We start from the raw sequence: 22,389 nt of genomic DNA, 5'->3' as shown, positions 1-22,389 counted from the left end.
AAATAATAAACCAATATAAATAACTAGATCATAATGTAAATAAATGGATAAAACGAACGATAAAAAAATAGATTATAGTAAATTAAAATGGTAAAATAAATGTAAATTAAAATAGTAAATAAAATTAGTAATACATAAAATAAAATTAGTAATAGCATAGTAATGGATAAAATAAATATAATTAGTAATATAGACAATAATACATAAAATAAATTAAATTATCAATATAGTAATGCATAAAATTAGTAATAACAGTAATACATAAAATAAATAAATGCATAAAAAATAAAATTAGTAATAACAGTAATACATAAAACAAATACAATTTGTAATGCATGAAGTAAAATTAGTAATAACATAGTAATACATCAAATAAATACAATTAGTAATATAGTTATACATAAAATTAGTAATAACATAGTAATATATAAAATACAATTAATACATAAAATAAATTCAATTACTTTGTGTTATAGAATGACTTAAAAAAACAAACAAACAAAAATATCAATCACATCTACATATCACAACCAGGCTATATTGCCAGCAGGCAGGTGGACTGTAGACTCACTACAGCTGTCACAATGTGATATACTTTGTTTTGACCCAACTGGCCTCCAAGGAGAGGCGAGCATGGAGCCGGACATCTGATGATACACGAGAGAAGACGCCATAGTCAAAAAAAATTGTAATAAAAGTAATATGTTTTATGTTGATTGTAATTTATGCATGATGCCATATATCTGTAAATATTCATTATTTTCTTGTTAATAAATGATTGCATTTATACCCGGGTGTCCGTTATGTGTCCATTACCCTTAGATCCCGCCGCCGCAGATTTATTTATTTCCCAAATGGTCTAAAAATGAGTTATTTAGCATACTTTTACCAATTAATTAGCCTATACACAGACAACGACTGATTAGCCTATTTTGGACGATATGGGTCTTTTCTCGAGTCAGTGTGTTTAGTCTCACTATAGTCTGTGTAGATTACCCGGCGGTGTTGCTGCCCCTCCCGGGAGTCGCGGCTCATGGCTCTTCACAGACGGCACAGAGACAGCAGTCACTCCGCTGAACGTGTCAGTGTTGCTGCAGTGGTGTGAACTGTGAACCGTGCGGGCACTGGTGGTGGTGCTGAGTTCTGACAGCCGAGTCACAGCTTCTTCTTCTGAATTACTTTATCTTTGCCTTGGAAAATACATTTTGGGTTTTGCTGTTTCCCACAACAAACCAGCGCGCGCTACTGTTTGCTACAAAGCGACTGGAAGCGGACGAGGTTTACAGACATACCAATAGTAGCCAATCATATGCTGATTAGGCCAGTTGCTGTATAGCCTACCTACCCGATCACCAGGGAGCAGCAACAACACACACACACACACACACTACACACACAATAGCCTTCTATATAATGCTGCGCACATATATTATATATATAAAAAAAAATACCCAGCATAATTTTTGGGAAGGCTAAGCCTTCCCTTAGCCTTACACACCCGCCGCCTATGGGCACTGTACTGTAGGCATATAATACCTGGCTAGGTGAAAACAAAAGAAACCTGATTAGCATTTGAGTACTTTTAACACCTCTGAACTGCCGGCGGAGAGGTTCACATTTTCGGAATTTTGTGACAGTCACAGAGGGTCAATAATTCCCAGAAAATCTGTAACGTTAATATAAAATGTCCACGAAAATCTTCATGGGGGCTAAAAGGGGCTATTTAATTCTTCATGGGGGCTACAGCCCCATAGCCCCCACAGACTCGACGTCGTTGGGTGGGAGGGTTAAGGGATTTCTTTCTCTTTTTTGTCTTATTTTTTCTTTCATTTTGTTTCATAAAAAAAAGTATTTCATATCATGTTAATAATAATTTATAATCTGTTCAATAAAAACATATTTGACAAAAAAGAGTGTCTTACTGACTTACTGGTATATAAGAGAGATTTGTGTTCTTGTTGGAGTAAGTTTATTGGTCCAACATACAGTAACGTCCTCATACACAAGGAGACAATGTCCGACTGATGGCACTAACAAAACAGCGTACTTTGTTTTACATACAGTATATACAACATAAAATCATTGTTTACACAGCATCATTTATCACCAGCTTCAGGAGCACACAGTGTGTGTGTGTGTGTGTGTATTACATGTGCTATTAAATAATCTCTTATGGCATTTTTATCAGTGGTTCTAAAACATTTGCATGTCAAGGACCCCCAAATGAATGTTGTGGGTGCAATATTAATTGTCATAATTTAACACCCTACGTGATCAAGTATCAAAATTAGTAGTATCAACATGCTAAAAACGTGAAGCGTCGCGTTCTGAGCTTGTAGATCTGCTACTGTTGATGCTTGTGCTTTTGTATTTCCTTCCCAAAAAGTAAGAAGTTTTGTGCATATGAGGCTTCCACTGGACAGACTATACATCTTTGTGCACGGACCCCCAACATGTTGTTCCAGGGAACCCCATACGACCACATTTGTGTTCAGACATATTCCTAGTGTTTCATTTTCTTCAACAATTATTTTTGAAAATGGCAGATCTGCAGGCTCACAACACAGTTGTGAGGTGCAATTTTCAAATAGCCGTTATTGGAGTGGTTAAACAGATTTTGATGCTATGTGAACACATTTTGCCTGGGGGCCCTCTACTTTGAAATGAAAACCACTGATTTTACGATTCTGAATCATTGTTTAATGATTTAAGATCCTAAAGTAGCGTGGAGTACAGATCTTTACCTCAGGTTGGACGACAGATAGCGGAACAACTTTAAATACTGGTCCATAATATCTAAACAACTATATTTTTTTGTCTTAGAATTTTATGGAAATGATCGTTATCCTCATAGCATAAGCATAGCTTAAGTCATGTTTTGGCCAAATTGACATTTCTACTCCCCTAACACCGTTGCTTCATTGTGCCTGGATTGCCTACGCCTACAATGTCTTCAGCCTATCAGAATGCTTGTTAGTAGCTGTTACATTATATGTCCTCAGCCTATCAGAATGCTTGTTACTGTACATTCCAAAATCTAAAAGATTTTTGATGATATTCCAAGCATTGGCAGTAAGTAAATAAAGGCAGGTAAACGTGATTAGGAATAATTATTTTTTTCCCCTTATGACTGCCCAAGTCAACTAGATGATAGGCAGATAGTGATTTGTTTTACTACTTATTTTCTGAACACCTTAAAAATATGACTTTGGCAATTATGCTATGAGGCTAATGTTACTTGAGAAAGTGTCCTTACAGGAGGCAGAATGAAACTACCCAGAGTGATGGCATCGGGCGGCAGTGGCTCAGGAGGTAGAGCTGTCTTGGAACCCAAAGGTTCCAGGTTCGAACCCCTCACAGCACCCGCACTGCATTTACCGTGACATCACCAGTGGAGGAAGTGATAAATGTCTAGCGTACAAAAGTAGATATACTTAACTTCACACGTTTGATGAATGCCCTCCACAGTGTATTTGCATTGAATACTTAAAGGACGACTTCAGCCATTTTCAACCTATCTTCGTGTAATTGGTCCTCATTAATACTCATTATAATATAGATTTTTGTCAACTGCGTCTGCAGGACAGTTCAGAAACCCACTTACCAGTGACATCATCGATGGGGAATCCAAGCTAATAGAAACGTCAGGCTTTCTATTCCTGGAAAGTGAGCATGATGTACTGTAATGCCATAGTTCTCGATCGTGTTAATAAAAATCACACTCGTGTGAAGTGACCCACTGAGCAATAAATAGTCGGCTATTATAACCCATTTTAGACTGTCATTTAGACGTATTTTAGACGTCTAATAGCCTGAAAAATGCTCAGTGGAGACTGGAGAGGGGCACTGACTGTATTTATATCGGCCATATGATGTCTCACATCGTCATTTAGTGCCCTAAACAAACATTTAAGTCCATAGACTTGGCTGACAAACACTTTATGTTCTCTAAACAAACATTGTAACCCCAAAGTCCACTTGGCTGCCATATATGGCATAATTTCAAAAGCCAGGCTAACACCCCTCAAAAACCCTGCGTAATAATGTGATGCCACTGGTATGCAGGTTTCTGGTATGAAGTGTCCACAGCCCTCCTACAGTACATGAGACACAGCGTAGAAGAAATATGGTATACCCTTTTACCATACGCAATAGTAGGAGCAATTATATGAAGACATAGGTTGAAAAGCTTTCCCCACGTAACAGACAACAGAAAAGACACCAGTATCAACCATATGGGTTAAAGGAGAATTCCGGACCAGCCCTTTTCTTAGCATGATCTGAATGATATTATTATATCCAACAACCAGTGGATTTTCAGCTCAGAGCATGCCTTCTGGGTCTTAGGTTCAATCACCTTGTTACGAAACACTGTGCAACAACTTGTCATTACTGGTCAATATGAAAGACAGATGAGTAGAAAAATAATAATAATAATTCAGAGCCATCAAAATAAGCAATTTAGCCTAAGACCCGGCGTGCACGGTCAGAGCTGCGTGCGCTCTGGATGTTATGTAATGTTTCACCTCTACCACTCATTATTGGATATAATGACAGATTAAGGCACTACTCCGGAATTATCCTGTAAACATTTTTGACTACAGACGAGGGCATGTTTGGTGCCCGCCCAAGGATAGGAGGTCCTGCCCCAGGCCCCCAGGTTGAGATCCACTGTGTAAGGCCCAAACCACAGCAATGGGTCGCCATGCAACTCGGAACTCCTTGCAACCAAACGGTTGCGAGTAACCATTGAATTGAACCAATTGATTCACATGGGTCGACTTGGCGACGACATGCGTCACCATGCGCCCACGTGCAACAGGACATACTGTTTCACACAGCAAGGAACGAACGCTAAAACCGCTTTGTTGTGTCTCTCGACCCATTGGTGTGGTTTGAGCAAGAGAAGGAAGTGGAACATTACTGTCCACTGGCAGCAGGTGATGTATTGATACAGTAGATACAGTTACAGTCTACTGGCAGCAGGTGATGTATTGATACAGTAGATACAGTTAGAGTCCACTGGCAGCAGGTGATGTATTGATAGATAGTTACAGTCCACTGGCAGCAGGTGATGTATTGATAGATAGTTACAGTCCACTGGCAGCAGGTGATGTATTGATAGATAGTTACAGTCCACTGGCAGCAGGTGATGTATTGATAGATACAGTTACAGTCCACTGGCAGCAGGTGTTGTATTGATAGAGTTACAGTCCACTGCGTGTTGTCGGCGTCACTGCAATGTCGTGGCGTTCTACATCACGTCCTCTTCTTCTTCCTCTCCTGCAATGATAGTAACCATGACAACAGGTGACATACGGTATGCAACAATTCAATATATTATTTAAACCAGTGATTCTTTCATTTCAAGGACTAGTCTTGTTTAAGTCGACTAAACATGATAAGATTTTACTCGTAAATGGTGCATTTATTTGGCGCTTGCCGCTTTGTGCATTACATGGATGAATGTTATTCACTCATTCATACACACATTCATACATCGATGGTGGAGGAAACCATGCAAGGCACCAACCTGCACATCTGGATCAAATAGGGGTTCAGCGTCTTGCTCAAGGACACTTCGATACTAACACTGGGGGAGCCCACAGGGATCGAACTGGGAACCTTGCTGTTACATTTTGTTTTGTAATACTATCGAATACTCATGGATATCCATTTATTTTATTAAAAGAAAATGCATTCATAAGCTATTTGATGACCAGCAGTGGTTCACTATGGAAGAGTATCCCTCGTGTCTCCATAGGGAACGACTGCTGGTCATCAAGTTATAAGATATAATTTAATCACTATTATAAAGTGTCGTGCTGTTGGTTAAAGTTCCCACCGTTCAAAGTCAGCTGATCAGGAGGGGCGGGTTCATCGGGGGAGGCACTCCGTGATTTGCTGGCTCCCTGTCTGTCAGCGCTGCTGAAGATGGGAGAGGCATTTGATTGGTCTTTGGAGTCCGCCTCCTCTGCTCTGTTTGGGGACGGTCCTCTCTCCTTATTGACGGTTTCTTCATGTGTGGACGCGTGCAGACACATGCACGCACACGCACACGCACACACACACACACACACACACACACACAATGTGTGTTATTGTATTGTGCCACTTGCTTTGGCAATTTAATCGTATGTTTTCTCATGCCAATAAAGCCCATTGGCTTGAATTTGTTTGTGTGTGTGTGTGTGTGTGTGTGCTCACACCTTGTTCAGCCAGTTCCCTCCAGGTGTCTTTGTTGCTGTTGATAACGGAGGTGAACTGCAGCCGCAGAGCTTCCAGGTCCACCGACGACAGAGCGAAGTTCGTCTGTCCGTCCTCGCCGTTCCCATGGCGACCACTGTGTCTCTGCACCGACTCCACGGTGACAGAACCACTTCCTGTCAGACTGGACCAATGGAGAGAGGCGGTACAAATACTACTAAGTACTTCCTGTCAGACTGGATCAATGGAGAGAAGCGGTATAGGCCTACAAATACTACTATAAGTTCTTATTCTTGCGTACTGTAAATCGCTCTGGATTAAGAGTGTCTGCTAAATGCGTAAATTGAAAATGATTATAAGTACTTCCTGTCAGATTGGACCAATGGAGAGAGGTGGTACAAATACTACTAAGTACTTCCTGTCAGACTGGACCAATGGATCAACACGAGTGCACGAGCCAAAGGCCGTCTGGAGCGAAGATCGGGTCAACAGTAGTGTAACTACAGTAGTATGTTACCAATTTACCTGGCTATCCTCTGTCTAGTCTCCAGTGATCCCCTGGTGGTACAGTGGTGTAACTACAGCTGTATTTACCTGGCTATCCAATGTCTAGTCTCCAGTGCTCCCCTGGTGGTACAGTGGTGTAACTACAGCTGTATTTACCTGGCAATCCTCTGTCTAGTCTCCAGTGATCCCCTGGTGGTACAGTGGTGTAACTACAGCAGTATTTACCTGGCTATCCTCTGGCCAGTCTCCCGTGCTCTCCTCTCCTCCTCTACCAGAGGTAAAATCACCTTCTCTGTCGTGTCCACCAAAACGCTGAAGGTTGGCTCCACTATGAAGTCTATGAACCCTGCAGATAGGCAGACAGAATTATGTAACATTGTTTCAATAAATAGTTTATAATTCGTCTCGACTAGGGTCGAGATACGGAACCAGTAGAATCCGAGGAAGCGGGTCCAACATCGAGGAACCAGATTTTTTTTTCCATCACACTGTCAGAGCTGGCATGTTGTGGACTTCACGTCTGCTATAGTATACAATTGCAATAATGCTGATGGTTCTCAAACTACTTCAAGGACCACCATAACTCTGAGAGTGTACAAACGGAACCAAATGGACCCTTACAATTGTACACTCGCAGAGTTACAGACCTCTAAAGACACCCCACTGTCTCACTCACACTTAGGGCTGTCCCGATCAGATCGGGTGATCTGAAATCGGGCCAAAAGACAATTTATATCCATATCATATTAGACTGGATATATTCCGTGATTTGGGATATTGTACTATTGTGATATGGCATCGGTGAAAATCGGTATCAGAGATGCTCAAAATCTAATCAGACCGGGAGCATCCCTACTGTCACTCCAGCATGACGTTATTATGGTGATTCGGTGAAATTGCTGACCATCTTGTGGACTTGCCCTAAAATACAGCTAGGTTGAACCCTGCTAATAAACAAACCACAATGATTTACGTTCGGACAGTACACTGACGTTAATGTGATGTCTATACGATTGTCACATATTTCAGCAGATCACCAATTTCGCCGTAACACCGCCATGCTGGAGTGACAGAGAGTGAGTGAGCGAGTGGCCGAGATTTTGGGGTATTTGGAATTCAGCTAAAGGGTCCATTTGGAACCATTTGGAGTCATTGAAGGGAACCGGAATTGTTAAAATCCTAAAGGATCCTCGACTACATTTGTGGAATACTTCCGCCCTCCTTTACGTTCAGGTCCTGTGATCTTTCAGTTACGATTAAGTGGTAGTCAAAAACCAGTACGGTGAAAACGGACATCTCATCTGACTTCCTGACCCCTCAACACAGGAGCCTCTGAGCCCTCTCCTCTTACTCCCTGCACACACGCACAGTGCACGGCTATAGCCGCTCGCAGCTCCAATGTCAGCATCAAGTATGCCTAAAACTGAAGACTATACCCTTTTTTTACTGACGAAAACTAAATACAAAAATGAAAATAGCAGATCTACAAGCTCACAACACATCGCAGCTTGTAGATCGGCTATTTACAGCCTTCATCAACCCCAAAATCAACCGTAATTGGTTTTCGATGGTGACATAATGACAATATATTTTTGTGTCGGGAGGATTAAAGGTAATGCCCCTATGTATACATGTATGTAATCTGACACCACTGCCATATCAAGCACAAGTAGTCATACGCTGGCACGGCGCATACACATCAAACGGCGACATACGCATCGAAGCACTGGACGAAAACTATTACTTGCACGCTCTGCTTGCGCAAGTAACAAGTAACTAGAACTGCACTCTGTCGAGTGCCAACTTACGCGTTGCACACAAGTAGGCTGTGTTGTGATTGGTCGAAATACATCTGACGGATGTTCCGGCCCGACACTTCCGGCTAGGCACTTTCTGCCTTAGGTTGTGACCAGGCTTTTCTCTCTGCCTTAGGTCGTGACCAGGCTTTTCTCTCTGCCTCAGGTCGACTCGTGACCAGGCGTTTCTCTTCACAGATGAGTAAGGCTGGGAACGAGGCTGATGTGCGACTGGCCGATGGAAGTTCTTACATATCTTTGATTGGCCGATGGTGGTTCTTACCTATCTGTGATTGGGCAATCATGGTGGCTTTGCGGTCGCAGAGCGGAGAGAATGGAAGTCCAAGCTCCACCTCCTTATCGCCCTGGAAAACAACACAATCATCGGTTTATAAAACGCTTCACTCAGTCACACAACTGATTGATTGATTGATTTTTCTTTTGATGAGAAATATTGTTTATGGAATCATAAACTATTTCTCATCAAAATTATATTGAAGTACAGCAATACATGGCAACTTCATGTACTCTTCTTTAATATATCATCATGACTTTTCACGAGGAAAAAAGAAAAGAGGAACAAAGACTGCAGAGGCAGACAACCCGCAACACTACAAATTAGAAGAGTATATTCTTTTAGGTGCAAGGCTCAAAAATACAGTTACAATACAAGTTGAAAGAAGGAAGTGCCGGAACACAACAAATATCCTTTTCACATGTTTTATTATACCTCTGACGAGACACAAACCGAAAAATAAATATCATGGGGGGCAAATGATAGGGTGGCAAAATCTGTGAAAAATGTCCATATTATGTTTGAAATATTCCTAAAAAACGAAAGAAAATAAATGGAGCTGCGAACTTCTCCAGGCATGTGAGAATGATCCAGTGGAAAAAAAGTCCATTGTGGGCGTATGGGATTTTTCTCTATCACTAAACATAAACACGAGGGGCGCTCTTATCATCATCCTGACATAACACGTCTATTTGCTCAGACACATGACGTACATTTTTGCTCGTCCACTTATATAGACAAAAAAAAATACAGATTGGGATGTGGTGTCAGTCAGTTGTAGGTGTTTCAAGGCAGTGCCGGTTCTAGGCCTTTTGAGGCCCTAGGCAACATATTATACAGAGCCCCCCCCCCCTCCTGCTTTGCCACGCCGGATAAAAATTGTAAATTTGCCATGAAAATGCTTCAATCTGGTGCACTTTGAGATCAAAATTAAGAAGCTAGGTGGGGGCCTCATGTGGCCAGTAGTAGTGGTCCTACCCCCCCCCATGAGACTTACAAATCCCAAATGTTTGTAAACAAATCCCAAATGTTTATAAACAAATCCCAAAATGTTTATAAACAAATCACAAATGTTTATAAACAAATCCCAAATGTTTATAAACAAATACCAAAATGTTTATAAACAAATCCCAAAACCCATGAGACTTGGTCCTACCCCCCCGACCATGAGACTTACTGCAGGTCAACTGGTAGTGGTCCTACCCCCCCCATGAGACTTACAAATCCCAAATGTTTATAAACAAATCCCAAATGTTTGTAAACAAATCCCAAATGTTTATAAACAAATCGCAAAATGTTTATAAACAAATCACAAATGTTTATAAACAAATCACAAATGTTTATAAACAAATCACAAATGTTTATAAACAAATACCAAAATGTTTATAAACAAATCCCTTGGTCCTACCCCCCCCCGACCATGAGACTTACTACAGGCCAACTGGTAGTGGTCCTACCCCCCCATGAGACTTACTACAGGCCAACTGGTAGTGGTCCTACCCCCCCCATGAGACTTACAAATCCCAAATGTTTATAAACAAATCACAAAATGTTTATAAACAAATCACAAATGTTTATAAACAAATCACAAATGTTTATAAACAAATCACAAATGTTTATAAACAAATACCAAAATGTTTATAAACAAATCCCAAAACCCATGAGACTTGGTCCTACCCCCCGACCATGAGACTTACTACAGGTCAACTGGTAGTGGTCCTACGGTAGTGCCGGTTCTAGGCCTTTTGAGGCCCTAGGCAACATATTATACAGAGGCCCACCCCCCCTCCTGCTTTGCCACGCCGGATAAAAATTGTAAATTTGCCATGAAAATGCTGATGTACGATGATAAGAGTGCTCCTCACTTCACATGGGTGTGATTATTTATAATGTATACAATTATTTCACATTGAAAAAGAATAATCCGTGTATATGAAAAGAAAATGGGATTTTTCGTGACCTCTAAAAATTTGTCTGTGACCCACAAATGGGTCATAATCAATCAATCAATCAATCAATCAATCAATGTGTGGCACCTGTCTAAAGAACTCCTCCATCAGGCTGTGGGTCCAGCGGTAGTGGAGTGTCCAGGACTTGGCGGGGTGGCTGATGTCCGCCGCATGCAGCAGCAACGACAGCACCTTGGCTTTATCAACCCTGGTAGAAAGACAGACAGACGTCATTTATTTTAGATTTCATTTTAGCTATAGCACATTTGATTGGCTATTCAAAAACAGAACATCTATTATTACATTTGGGAGAATTCCACGCCCACCTATTTGGAAAGCCCAACTCTGTGCGCCAGTTCAGGTGGGCAACTCATAGACCGGATGGAGTATACGGAGTACGTGGAAGCGCCGGTCACGCCTGCATGTGCTTTGTGGCCGTGATACGTCGCTGTCTTGACCTCTGCATCTTCAACCCAGCGTTGTGGGGTCTGCGGAGTCCCCGGAACAAAATACTTTTGGTGGTGGGTTGGCGGCTATTATTATTATTATTTAAAAAAAAAACCTAACCCCTGACCCATGACTCTGTGCCAGAGTGTTAGGGGTTAATGACCCATGGCTCTGTGCCAGAGTGTTAGGGGTTAACACTGACCCATGGCTCTGTGCCAGAGTGTTAGGGGTTAACACTGACCCATGACTCTGTGCCAGAGTGTTAGGGGTTAACACTGACCCATGACTCTGTGCCAGAGTGTTAGGGGTTAACACTGACCCATGGCTCTGTGCCAGAGTGTTAGGGGTTAACACTGACCCATGGCTCTGTGCCAGAGTGTTAGGGGTTAATGACCCATGGCTCTGTGCCAGAGTGTTAGGGGTTAACACTGACCCATGGCTCTGTGCCAGAGTGTTAGGGTTTCGTTTTACCCTGAAGAAGGTAACTAGCTTGTCGAAACGTTGGCATCTGCACTACGAGTTGTGCGACCTCTCCTTTCTGTTATAAAGTTTGTCTCCCGTGGTCAGCACCTCCCTACTCTTGGTGTGCACTGTCTCCTACCATTTTGTTTGCTGAGAGTGTTAGGGTGCACACTGACCCGCTCTGTGCCAGAGTGCTCTTCATGGACTTGATCTGCTGGAAGTGACAGGACATGTCTGTGGACATCACCATCTCTATGACCAGAGCCCTCAGCTCCCTGAGAACAACGCACACGCACACATCGCACACATCACACAAATGTTAGCATCCATCCATATGGAGGAAAAAGTATAGGCCTAGTTATCGTATCGTGGCCATGTTAACGTAACAGGGATGTGTGTGTGCGTGCGTTACCTCCAATCATCCTTGTTGAGGTTGATCAGAATATTCATGTCCTCTTCTGCCATCAGCCTGTAGGCGGCACTAACATGGTGGTTCTCCAGAACTGACCTATCGTTGTAGAGAATGGCCACCTCTGACCTGACAGACAGGAGAACCAACCAATCACACACACTAGTAGTATTGAGTCATTTAGTGTTTTGGTGTTGTAATGCTGTTAGTGTGTTCGCCCCAGTATGCAAATATGGGGCAGGACATTGCGAGAAAAGAAATCTAATTCTGAGAGGGACGAGACTAATATCCACGCAGTGATATTAGTATCGCTACGTGAGGCTATATCAGTGGTCCATTGTGTGACCTGCTAAGTAGCCTGCTGTACAGTAGCTCGAACCATTCTTTGACACACACATACTTCAGTATTTCGGGGCTTGGCCTAAAGTTACGTCAAAATATTTGTGTGCCTGTATATGCATTCCTTGTATGTGGACATACATAAATTGTGTCCTGAGCATGACGTTAAACTGCTCCGTTGTAACTACCACCGTTAATATAGTGGGTGCACTGCAGATTTAAGATGCATTTGCAACCCAACTGTGTGCTTCAACACCATCGCAAGCTTGCATACAACAAGGCACTGCAGTGCTCACCAATGGAGTATACCGACAGCCGGTGCTGCCTGGTGACCCTTCCCATGAGCAGCTACCGGGAAGAGAGGCGTTGGACCTGGCCTTCTAGCAGTGTCTGTCCGCTGTCGGGAAAAACACTGGGTGGACTTTGGGCCGATGGGACTATACACGATTGGACTGGGAAATTGTTTCCTCTGGTGGTCTACCCTGGGAGATACCCATACATAGACTGGTTGTTGGAGGGGGTTTCGAATTTAGGATGCCTACACTACTTGTGCCCATGGAATGCTGGGTGACATGACATGCTTGTTGTATCGTGACTGAGGAGTGAGTATGCCTTGATTTTGTTGATGTTACTTTGCTGCACCTGAACTATTTGTCCTTGTATGCAATTTCCTCTGTGTGGACATAGATAAAGTGTTAAAGTGTCTGTGTGTGTGCGTGTGTGCGTGCGTGCGTGGTGTATGTGTATCTGTGCGTGCGCGTCACCTGGTCTGAATGTGGAAGTTATTGGTGGTTCCAGTGTGTTCAAAGTCATGGATGGCTGCTGCTAACACCATGGCCAGGATCTCCAGCTCACTGAACCAATGCTGAACACACACACAAACACACACACACACACACACACACACACACACACACACAAACAAACTTTTACTTAGAGTATTAACACCAGCAAGACACCCGCCTCCGCCTGGGTGACGGCAGACTGCTGGGCGAGTGCTAGCACTTTGGCATGGGGGATCAGATCAACATATGGAATTAATTCTGTACTGGCCATATATGGAGCGTGTCTTGAGTGTACAGGGTTGTACAAGGCGTGACCATATATTATGGAGGCATGATGACACGAGGCGTGACCATATATGGAGGTGTGTGTGTGTGTGTGTGTGTTTGCGCGTGTGTATGCGAGAGTGAGGGAGAGAGAGACAGATCCCTGCAGTCATCACTCAAGCAGGCCAGGAATGTTACGACAGCCAATCTCTGCCTGTCAGTTGATGCTGCCGTCCAGAATGTAGAACATTATCAGTTGGTAATAATAATACAACACAGCTTGCATGTTATTTTAAAACATTTTATTTATGTTTTTCCTCTCTCCTCATTCTCCATCCCAGATGTCTTTCCTGTCCAACTCAAACATATCTACAGCAGAAATAGCAGAGCATGAGCAGTCATCTCAAAGGTCACCAGATAACTCACACAGGACAGAAGCCCTATGCCTGTGAACAATGTGTGATAAGCTTCAGTCAGAGCAGTCATCTCAAATATCACCAGAGACAGGAATATCACCATACAGGAGAGAAGCCCTACACAGGTGACAACTGTAACCAGTGTGAGAAACGGTTCAGCACGAGCAGTAATCTCAAACGTCACCAGAGAACTCATACAGGACTCTCTAAAGATGTCATGTAGTCAGAGAGTGGGTAACAAACACTGGTGTAGTTGGTGTTACAAGCGCCCTCCCTCGTGCAATAAGTATAATTTCTTAATCGCAATATGTAACGAATCGTCAAGTAAAATGGTGATGGTGACAACGGCACTTAAAGCCTATAATATGCATCCATTACAAAGAAACAGCGGATGTGTGAGCTTGTAGATCGGCTAACATAACTTATATAGTCTTTTAGGCGGATTTTAGGTTCTTATCTTACTTATGATTCTTTGCTTTTATGTATTTTTTGTATTACCATGTGTTGTTCTTGCTTACTGTACGTCGCTCTGGATTAAGTGCGTCTGCTAAATGCCTGTATTGTACATTGTAAAGAAACAGCCGATGTGTGAGCTTGTAGATCGGTTACATACAGTATGGGTCTCCTCATGCCGAACAATTTTATGTTCTGACTTTTGCGCTCCTCTGCTGCACATTGACAGAAAATGCCACTGCCGTGTGTGGGCTCCTGACTTCAGTAAAAATAAACAAAACTACTACCCTGTTTTGTGTTGTTGAAAGTCTATTCTCCAGGGTGGGAATCCTCTCAGGACCCCACCTTCTCTGTACAATATACTTTTTTACGGCTTTTTTGGGTTAATGAGGGAGGTTAGTGGTCAGCTATTTCAAATGATCATATTGTTGATATTTCTCTCAACCGTGTATGGTTCCCTTCCTGACACCTACCATAAGGCCCGTGCTTCCTGACACCTACCATAAGGCCCGTGCTTCCTGACACCTACCATAAGGCATGTGCGTCCTGACACCTACCATAAGGCCCGTGCTTCCTGACACCTACCATAAGGCCCGTGCTTCCTGACACCTACCATAAGGCCTGTGCTTCCTGACACCTACCATAAGGCCTGTGCTTCCTGACACCTACCATAAGGCCTGTGCTTCCTGACACCTACCATAAGGCCTGTGCTTCCTGACACCTACCATAAGGCCTGTGCTTCCTGACACCTACCATAAGGCCTGTGCTTCCTGACACCTACCATAAGGCCTGTGCTTCCTGACACCTACCATAAGGCCCGTGCTTCCTGACACCTACCATAAGGCCTGTGCTTCCTGACACCTACCATAAGGCCCGTGCTTCCTGACACCTACCATAAGGCCTGTGCTTCCTGACACCTACCATAAGGCCTGTGCTTCCTGACACCTACCATAAGGCCTGTGCTCAGCATTAAACAGTGCACGGTCTGCGTGACGTCCGCAGCATGGATCACGTTGTGGTAGGGGTTCCCGTGTTTGCTGTAGCCACACTCCAGCTGTTCCACCCACAGAACCAGAGCCTGGACCGGGATCTACGCATGCACGCACAGACACACACACACACACAAACAAGGTATACCTTATGAACTGGTGGGTGGTGGGTGTGGCCACATAAAAACATAATTTTAACACTTTCTGTAGCCTACAGTCTTTTGAAAAAAGTCTTCCTCTATGTTTTAGGGGGGAAACTCCATCTTTAATTGCACCAAATACATCCACCTACCCTGAAGCGGTTGATGAGGTCATATCGGGTCAGGAGGTCGTGCAGCACAAACTTGAGGGCGTGTTCTCCGCTGGCTTCATGGAAGCTGAACACGTCAAAGGACCACTGGTCCACCTCCTGAGGACGCAGACAAGCAACCAATCACACATCATGAGGACGCAGATAAGCAACCAATCACACAACATGAGGACGCAGACAAACAACCAATTCCACACATCAATGTATCACAATGCTTCACCCAGGGGTCATCAATAAGTCAATACAGGGGTCAGGGGTCATCAATGCTGATTGCAATGGGAAGTGCATTCCATAGTTTTGGAGCCAGAAGGGAGAAGAGTTTGAGACGTGCGGAGCGTTGGTCCCAGTGTTTTTAGGGAGGCTACTTCCAGCTTCCCTGCGTCGGCTCTCGGGAGGGTTTCTAGGCTATGATTCAGGATGCTTAATATCTGCTTCATGTTATTTTTTATATAAAAGCATACAAGTATGCTTCCAATTCGGTTGGAAATTGAGCAAGTTATGGTTATTTAAAAACTACATGCCCCATAGAATGTTATGCTGCACCCCAGTAAGATGGCCGCCACGTAGCGACGTCGCTCTCCATTGGCCAGCAGTGCGGGTGAGCAATCTAACCTTTCTTATGGTTGAGGTACATTCGGAAACCTACCTTCAGTGCTGTGAGAGCAGCGGGGGGGTACGCCAGGCCAGCCATGTTGGATGTCCTTCTGTACATTCTACACACAACACGCAAGCACACACACACACGCACAGGCACGCACAAGCACATGCATGCACAAACGCAGACACGCGCACACACACAGTACATTAGCGGACAGAGAAATATCAAATAGATTTGCACCTAAAGAACATAGCTTGTCCTCTCCTCTCTCTCTGTCTCTCTCTTTCGTTCCCAGGGAGACTGTCAGTTGATTTCATGTATCATTACCTCCAGCAGAAAAACTGAGGCCATTCTATTAACAACTATTAACGCATGCACACACACACACACACACACACACACACACACACACACACACACACACACACACACACACACACACACACACACACACACACACACACACACACACACACACCTCGAGCGTCGATATGATTGGTTGGCTCCTATGTGTGTACCCCTCGCACTGCTCTTGTGGCATCTGTCATGTCACCTCACACGTTCACAAAGCAAAGACCCAGCGGCTCTCTCCCTCTCTCTCTAACCCAACGTAATCCTGGGCTCTACACTCCCTCTGCCAACCTGGGGAGAGCAACGGACTGACCTCATGCTTCCTTCAATGCATGAGGAGTCCAAGCTGCTTCTTTTCACCTGTGGGGAGTTTCCTCGGTTGGACATGGAAGGACCACGTTATTCCAACCAGTTCCTTTCCCCTCCATCAGGCGCCTCGGCTGGCCAGGGAGAGGCAGTTTTAGAGACCAGGATTACTGCATGCTCTCTTGCTCGTGCATGTATTTCATCCGCCTGCAGTACCAGCTTTGACCAGTATGGCTTCAACATTGGCCAGCCGCTCTGGGGGCGTGGTTCCATACCTCTCCACAAATATCCCAGCCTGCACTGCGTGGACGATACTGCGGAACCTGGGCTTCTCCTCTGGCTGACTCGTGACCACGCCCATCTTCCTGGTGAAGGTCGAGGCCAGCCAATCGCGTACTTCGCCCGGAACAGACTCCACCTCCAGGTCGCTGAGTTCATCCTCTGTGTCCAATAGACGCCTGGTGGGGGCGGGACGGAAACCAACCCAGACAACCAATCAACAAACAAACAAACAAGATGGATGGATGGATGGATATATGGGGCTTTCCCCATGTATGGGGATTTTGAGTGATACACTCACTGACTGACGGGAAATGCATGATTCCATAGTTAACTGTGACCTTTGCGTGAAACTGTCACAATATGATCATATATTGGCATTCCATTGGCTTAATATTGATCACAGTCAAGGATCTCCATATATGGGCATAACAGGGATTGGGGATGCCCATGTATGGAACTTTCATAGTTATCTGCGACCTTCGGTCACAATGAACTCTGGATGGATGGTCGATGGATGTACAGTATGATCAAAATAAACGTATAACTCTGGATGGATGGTCGATGGATGTATGATCAAAATAAATACCCACTTGGTTTCTTCAGTGTAAACTTCGTCCAGGACACTGACAGCCTGTCTCATGATTGTCCTCAGCTCTGATTGGTCGATCTGTGCTCCCTGCTCCATCTGATGCAGCAGACATCTCAAACTGTGTGCACAACAAACAACGTGAATACATGTCACGAGACATGGGCAGTTGGGCACCATACAGTATATGGTGCCCGACCAATACAGGAAATGCACGATTCCATAATTAACTGCGACCTTTGTACACTCTCAGTTAAATTAACATTTGTTGTACAATATAAATTGGGGTCCCAAAGTTTAAAATGGCATTAAATGTGGGGTCCATAGACTAATGCATGTCAAACTTGAAATTAATACGGGTTGAGAATCACTGCTAGAGCCTTAAAAATCTTCTCTTATGGGGGCATATCTCTTCAAATGGGGTCCGCGGGCTAATTAGTGTCAATTTGGGGGTCCTTGACATGAAAAGGTCCACTGCTCTATCAGGTTGGAATGATGCCACCTGTGTGCTGCAGGCCGCACCCACACACTGCCGTGGCAAATCAAGCAATCCAAATGCGTCAAAAGGGACACCGTTGGCTCATGTTCATCACTGTGTTGTAGCCACGAGGAAGGATAGATATGCGCTTCACCGGGCGGTAGTTATGATATTTCACCATCTTCCCTGGTGAACTTTAATGATCGGCAATGTGTTAAAACTCAGTGACTGAGGGATATTCTGTCTCTACCGTTGGCAATCTAGGTCAGAGAGCCCTGGAACCTTAAATGCATGATGATGACGAGGAAAACAATTGTCAGAGGGCTGTCAGAGTTAAATACAAACCCCATTATCGATATCTCTACTACGAAAGAGATCACCACTCTGCACACGTAGATTCCATGCAATTCCCTGCTGCATCTGTATGTGTTCAACTTGGCAACCTGTGTCCGTGTGTGTGTGTGTGTGTGTGTGTGTGTGTGTGTGTGTGTGTGTGTGTGTGTGTTTGTGTGTGTCTTACCTCTGTGATGTACATTTGTACTTCTGCCTGTAAGAGTACAGACACCAGATCAAAAGACATAAATACAATATGTAAATTTGGAATAGAGGAATGTGTCAAAACTAAAAGGTTATACATCCAACATTTGTTTTTCAAATGATTCAATAGTAGTCAATGGTAGTTCTGTTTAGTATCTGTGTGTACTGACATCACAATGACCAGTAGTCTCTCTCTCTCTCTCTCTGTGTCTGTCTGTCTGTCTGTCTGTCCCCATCCCTTCTCTCTCTCTCTCGTTGCTGATGTTACTATGGCAACTGCTGCCAGTGCCGGAGAAACTTTGAGGAGCCACCTACACTCACACACTCTCTGGTGGACAGCTGTGGTTTAGCCCTATACAGTACGTAAAGACGGACAGAGTGAAATAGAATTGTAATAGATTAGACGCATGCAGCCACGTTCCTGTGCGCACACACACACACACACACACACACACACACACACACACACACACACACACACACACACACACACACACACACACACACACACAGCGCAACCTTAGCTCACAGACGCGGACAGACAAAGCTGACGCCCGACGTCATTCCGGCTTTATAGACAGCTGGTGGATGGAAAAGAAGCTCCACCTCCGCGGCTGACTGACGCGACGGACAGATTCCCGGAAACGCTCTCCTCCGCGTCAGTCAGCCGCAAGGGTGGAGCTTCTTTTCCATCCACCAGCTGTCTAAAAAGCCAGAATGACGTCGGGCGTCAGCTTCGTCTGTCCGCGGCTGTGCGCTAAGCAAGGGAGTTGGATTAGAACAAATTGATTATGTATTACCTTTATGAACACATCTGTGAAAAAAGCTAGTCAATGGTAAGCATTTGTGTGTGTGTGTGTGTGTACACTCACATTCCCCTGAGTCGGACCCAGACTCTGTCTTGGTTGTGGTGTTGTTGCTGGAAGCCCAGTGCATCCGCCTCCATGCTGGCCTGGATCACCAGCATCAAGTGTTTTCATTTAGATTATTTATTATTACACAGAAATTGACACAATTGCATGATTGTTATTATGTTTTTAAGGCATTGCACATTGGAACATGTGGATGAAAAATACATTTATGTTTTAGGTTAAGTGAACACAAACTTGCAAAGATCAGATTATGACACAGATAAGAATAAGATAAAACGTATATATACTAGGAAATGTCACCACCACAGACAATCACATACTGTGTAGGCTACTATGGACAATGACACAGCATACTGATTTAAACAATAGACGATGGACAAGCTTGTGGATCGAGTATTCCTGCTATGTTATAACGGATTAAATCATGATTTTTCTTTCTAAAAACGATTGTGACAATCCTTCGAAAAATTATTGCGATTACGTTGGCTATTCCTAAAAAAATGGCAGATCTACAAGTTCACAGTGTGTCACTTTGTGCTGTGCTGAGAGCGTGTACATCTGCTCTATTTTCTTTTAGTTTTCGTGTCATAATTGAAGCTTTACCTCCTCCATGCTGTTGATTTGAGCAGACATCTGATTGAAGAGGGTTCCGTTCAGCTGAGGCCCATGTGGCGTGTCGCTGCACTCACTGATATACAGTATATATACCCACAATGCTTTGCTGTGGAGTCAAACGTGTTGAAGTATAAAGTCCTGCTCGGTTGGTTTTAGAGGAAGAAGCAAGATGCACAGTGTACCTGGCTTGTCCAAACACAGCAGCACAGACAGACCTGTCTCTGCTTGGCTCCAAACACAGCAGAACAGACCTCTCTCTAGCTGCTTGGGCTCCAAACACAGCAGCACAGACGTCTCTCTAGCTGCTTGGGCTCCAAACACAGCAGCACAGACCTCTCTCTAGCTGCTTGGGCTCCAAACACAGCAGCACAGACCTCTCTCTAGCTGCTTGGGCTCCAAACACAGCAGCACAGACCTCTCTCTAGCTGCTTGGGCTCCAAACACAGCAGAACAGACCTCTCTCTAGCTGCTTGGGCTCCAAATAAATGAACAACAATAAATAAGAACAAAAACTGCAAGTTTGATACTTGCAGGTGGGATGGTGTGAACAAAAGAATCTCCGTCAGATTGATTCCAAAAACCTGCAGTTGAAGACAGAAGCAGTCAAATGTCCTCTTGCCCTGCTGATGTGATGTGAAGACATCACACAAACATGCTGCTCCACTACACACTCTCTCTCTCTCTCTCTGACCGCCCCCCCCCCCCCCCCCCCCCCTTCTCCTTGTCTCTTCTCTCTCTCCTCTCTCTTGCAGTAGAATATCCTCAAATGGTCTCCCTGGTTACTGGTCAGGAATGCAGTGTGTTGTCAATGCGACAGACAGACAGAGGCAGACAGACAGACAGAGGCAGGCAGACAGACAGGCAGACAGACAGACAGACAGACAGACAGACAGACAGACAGACAGACAGACAGACAGGCAGGCAGGCAGGCAGGCAGACACACAGGCAGGCAGGCAGGCAGGCAGACAGATGGTGTGCAGCAGCAGCATCATAGAATGGAAGTATATAAATGAGACCAATGGAGAGATGCAGAGAAATGGTCCTAAACGGTTGCCGTGGTAACTCACCGCTGAAGGAATTCAAATGGAGGAAACTTTATCCTTCAGAATAATCTGAACACGTGCACCAGCGTGCACTTCAAGCCTAACTAGTGAATTATGGAATGAACACTAGGTAGTAGGTTTCCTGTGTACAGGGTCACATTATAGCATGCATGCGTCAGTAACGGGTATGGTCGCCCCTTTTCCATCTCGCCCCACTACTCTACCTAGCTGTAAATAACAAACATAATTCATGTTGGTGATTATTTATGTTTTAGGTATTATCATATTAATTTATCATTGTTAAGTTCACTCTGTAGTATATCCACGGACATAATAGCATGATGATGCCATTACAAAACATGGGCTACATGGAAGAAATGTGTTTAATAAAACGAAATTAACCGCTAGAAGTTCCTAAATTAACTTAAGCAGTCACCGTCTCATGTTATTCTTTCTTAATTTTACAGAGTATAGAGATCGACTACTATACAATCAAATAAATCTGTATACAAGATAATTTCAGATAGGGAGGGAAATACTAAATTAACTACATTCCGCGGGGGTGAGTTGGTAAAGGGGCGAGTCACATGCATTCGGTATGAATACCGGAGAACTCGCCGGTTTACCAACTCACCACAGCAAAAAGTGGAGATACCAGTTTCAATGTCACCGTTATGCTAACATCATAACATGCTGTCTTATATCAGTATAGTATGTCTTATATCAGTATAGTATGTCAAATATCAGTATAGTATGTCAAATCCACAGATCAGTTCATTTCCAAAGTGATCAATGGTCAGCTATGTAGATAATGATAAAAAGGTGAGTATTTGTGAATACCAATGATATTTCAGGATATTGTTTACTAATGAATTACCGGTACATGGTTTTGGTACTTTGGTGGGTGTTTAAACTTTAGCATTCCTACTTCATCTAGTGTAAACTCTAAACAACTATCCTCTTCCTCTCTCAATTCAATGCAATTTAAAAAACCGCGGCGAGTTCTCCGGTTACCATTCGGTATGAGCATTATGTTGGAGTTACTTAAAAAGTGGTCCATGGAAATTAAAGGAACGAAACAAGTATATTTTAA

General features: G+C 43.8%; 1 protein-coding gene across 1 annotated transcript; it reads right to left on the bottom strand.

Annotated features, from left to right (window-relative positions):
* Positions 1 to 5,254: 5,254 nt before the first annotated feature.
* Positions 5,255 to 19,733, bottom strand: pde1a (phosphodiesterase 1A, calmodulin-dependent; the record flags this gene model as incomplete). The annotated part of the gene is made up of 16 exons (XM_080785944.1): positions 5,255 to 5,283; positions 5,846 to 6,016; positions 6,210 to 6,391; positions 6,940 to 7,060; positions 8,794 to 8,875; positions 10,842 to 10,962; positions 11,834 to 11,938; positions 12,076 to 12,201; positions 13,176 to 13,276; positions 15,279 to 15,419; positions 15,611 to 15,727; positions 16,275 to 16,341; positions 17,159 to 17,341; positions 17,756 to 17,872; positions 18,750 to 18,776; positions 19,639 to 19,733. 16 exons carry the CDS (start codon positions 19,731 to 19,733, stop codon positions 5,255 to 5,257), a joined length of 1,785 nt encoding a protein of 594 aa, XP_080642070.1.
* Positions 19,734 to 22,389: the final 2,656 nt, after the last annotated feature.

Source organism: Protomyctophum bolini, assembly GCF_963924005.1.
Source record: "Protomyctophum bolini genome assembly, chromosome: 16".
In the NCBI taxonomy this organism is placed as follows: domain Eukaryota; kingdom Metazoa; phylum Chordata; class Actinopteri; order Myctophiformes; family Myctophidae; genus Protomyctophum; species Protomyctophum bolini.
Note: the sequence above shows the minus strand (reverse complement) of the source record. Positions and strands in the feature narration are given on the sequence as shown.